This window comes from Microtus ochrogaster, chromosome 15 (genome assembly GCF_000317375.1).
Source record: "Microtus ochrogaster isolate Prairie Vole_2 chromosome 15, MicOch1.0, whole genome shotgun sequence".
In the NCBI taxonomy this organism is placed as follows: Eukaryota; Metazoa; Chordata; class Mammalia; order Rodentia; family Cricetidae; genus Microtus; species Microtus ochrogaster.
Window position 1 is genome coordinate 13,353,811 of NC_022017.1, and position 3,517 is coordinate 13,357,327.

Consider the following 3,517-nt stretch of genomic DNA (forward strand, 5'->3'; position numbering starts at 1 on the left):
TAATTTTTTTTTCTGGGCCAGAAAATGTCTAAAAAACATTTCAAAAATTTAAGGATGCATCTTAGAGAATATAGAAAAACTGAATAATGAGCACAATCTTTGCAAAATATAGATAGATAGCTATAAAAACAAAAGATTTAACAACTGTTCAATTCCAGCAAGTTATGATTCTAAAATAGTTTTTTTTTAAAAACAGATTTATGAAGACCCAGATCAATATTTGTTTTTCTATGCTGGTGTTACAGTGCACCTCTGCACTGAGTGAGTTCAGTAGAGGAGAAAAAAAGGACAGTAGAAACAGAAAGTTTTAATAGCTTATTGGAAGCTTATAAATCATGTTTTTGCTTCAGGAGGAAGTCAGACAAAATGCTTGTCTTCATGGTGCAAAGGAGATAATCAGAAAGTCAGAGACACACACTTCTCTTTTTCTTCATAGATATGGTCTCTTTCTGAGAAATATTAATTAAATTGATTATATTTCCTATCTCATTTATTTGAGAGTGCATGGGTTTTTATCAAAAAGAGACAGAACAGAGGGGCTAATGATCTCCTGTTTTTTTTTAAAGGTTATAGTTCATTTACTATGCATCTGAAAATTATGTCTTCTTTCAACACACCAATTAATCAGGCATGAGCTAGAAGCCGAGGAGGTCAAGAAAACAAAACTAAAAATAACAAACAGTCGTTATGAATTTGATTTTTTTTCTTTTGTGTGTGTGCGGCTTCGATAGTAAAATCTGATTATCGTTCATCTAGGCTTCAGTTGGTCTGGATGCTCATCAGGGCTTGAAATCAATTTGGCACAGTGCCTTGATCGCTGTAGGAGGTGAATCACCAGAGAAACTGCAAAAAAGTGACTCACCTTCCTGCAGAGTAATGAAAAAGAGGAAGGGAACAGCTTCATGTAAATTATAAACTGCTAATTCACAAGCATCCTGCGGATTCTTGGGGTGCATACCCCTTTTAAGTTTTAATGTGTAACCTAAATACCTTCCTTTTCTGTGTATTTGGAAAGCTGTCAGACATGGTAATCACTCCAGGTTTTAGGAAATTCCATCACTTTGACACTGTTGAATTTAAGTCCCTTATCTTTTTCTTGAAAGTGAGTAAAGAAAGTAATCGAACCTTTCTCTCTAGTTTGCTAGACTTGTCTAGGCTAATATACTGGCTTTTGGTACTGTGCATTAGTTGTAGATCTGAGGAGGTAGAAGTGTTTATCTTAGTGCTCGCTCCCTAGATGGACAAGAAAGTAGAATCTGTGTAGGTATGATTTAGTGCCTTTTAGAGGGAGCATGATTAGGGCACTAGGAGCATTTCACACTGTTGTCATCCCCATTTAAATGATTTCAGGACACAGTGTTGGTATAATGGCAGAATATGTGAAGATGCCAGAGTGCGAAGTCCCCTTCAATACTAGCTTGCCTACTCTCTCCATGTAAGCCTTTATACTCACTGTATGTTTATTTCTGCAGGGACTTTTGGAAACAGATAGACTACCTACAATTCTTTGGATAAAGGAGGTCAACCCTGTGAGGGATTTTGCCGTGCTCACCCTAAGAACCCTTATATAGTCCCCTCCTCCTGGACAGGCTGACTTGAAAACTAAATCTAGATTATTTTTTAAGACTGACTTGGTCTCCTGTAGTTTTTTTTTTTTTAAGGAACTTACATATTTTTTCCGCACTTCCCTTGCAGGAAATCGATACTGTATCGCTTGGAGATGAATCATTTGTGCTTGAGAGCCGGACCCGGGACAGATGTCCTGTCAGGAGCCTTGTAAACCACTCATTCTGGTCCCATCACTCTCACCCCGCTTTACCTTCAGACTCAACTCTAGCTATGGCTTTCAGGAGGCAAGTGAAAAACTTCGTGAAAAATTACTCAGAGGCTGAAATAAAAGTCAGGGAAGCAACTTCCAATGACCCCTGGGGTCCCTCCAGCTCGCTGATGCTAGCCATCAGTGACATGACTTTCAACACGGCCTCCCTCTCTGAGATCATGCACATGATGTGGCAACGACTGGGTGATCATGGGAAGAACTGGCGCCATGTGTACAAATGCCTCTCCCTGATGGACTACCTCATCAAGAATGGCTCCAAGAAAGTTATTCAGTGTTGCAGAGAGGGGTTGTGCAACCTTCAAATGCTAAAAGATTTCCAACACATAGACGAAGCTGGAAAAGACCAAGGTAACCAACAGTTTGTAAAAAATTAGACAGGGCGCCATGAAGACATGAGTGCAGGGCATACGGTTTTAAACCCTGAACTGGAGCAAGGTGGTTCTTGATTTTCACAGTGTCTTGCTATGTAGTCTAGGCTGTCCTGAGCTTCTCCTCCTGTCCTAACCTCTAACCTCCCACGTGCTAGGATAATGGGTGCACACCATCACATTGGGCTTGAACAGTTGTTCTTGAATGTCCTTGCCACCTCTTTTCTTGACAGTCTAGCCCTCATTTCCATCCTCTGTGTTGAATGTGGCACTGGGAAAGCAGTAACACCCTGATCTAGTGGCACCTCATAGAAAAGCAGACACAGCAAATGAAAGGAGGTAGCATGACGGTTTGTATAATGATGGCACTATAACTCATAATTATAATTAGATTGGAATTTATTCATAATTTAGAGAAGTGTTTCTAGGGGATTTGGAATCTTCAAAGGCTACTGAGGTGGACATACTTAACAAACGTGCATAAATTCAGGTCATGAAATAATTCAGGGTGTGGAGAGGAAATGGCAAAGGGCTATACAGGATATTGAAGTAGATTGGCACCAAAGTATTTGCAAAGGTGACGAGCCAGCATGCCTTTCCTTTGCATTAGAAATGCGAAGCTATAATTTGTGTTTAAAGTGATAGACTTTAAATCATGAAGAGAGAATAAAGTTCACTGTACTCTATGGTTACTGCATTTTAAAACTACATTTTTTTTTTGAGCCTGTCCTGGAACTTGGTCTGTAGACCAGGCTGGCCTCAAACTCTCAAACTCACAGAGATCTGCCTGCCTCTGCCTCCCAAGTGCTGGGAGTAAAGGCATACACTACTACTACCTGTCCTAAAACTACATTTTTTAAAATACAAAAATTATACAAAAAAATTCTCTGAATCCTTCTGCATCTACACAGTCTTTCTATTACTAACATCAGTGAAAGTTCATTTGCTGCAGGTGGCAGCCAGTGTTGATAATGTTCATAGATCATATGTGTCACACAGTTCTGTAGATTTCGGAAAGACACAATGTCCCGTGTCTACCACTCAATATTAAACAGGGTCCTTCCACTTACTTAAGTGTGTCTTACCACCCACCCTCACCCTCTTGGCCCTGGGTACCACTGGGCTTTATAATTCTTCCTTCTCTAGATGTCATGAGCTTAGACCCATAAAGCTTCTTTAGGTTGGTTTCTTTCATGGGCAATATACTCCAAAGTTCCTCCATATCCTTCCATACCTTGAGAACTTGTTCCTTTTCCTTTCTTCTTTATAAAATTTTTTTTTAGAATATAAATCACATACCATACAAATT

General features: G+C 39.5%; 1 protein-coding gene across 1 annotated transcript in view; it reads left to right on the forward strand.

The window, feature by feature from the left end:
• Positions 1-1,839: 1,839 nt before the first annotated feature.
• Positions 1,840-3,517, forward strand: part of Enthd1 (ENTH domain containing 1) — a 105,113-nt gene continuing 103,435 nt past the window's right edge. Inside the window, exon 1 of the mRNA XM_005354174.1 lies at positions 1,840-2,188. Coding sequence (XP_005354231.1) covers positions 1,840-2,188 — 349 coding nt within the window. The remainder of the gene's footprint in view (positions 2,189-3,517) is intronic.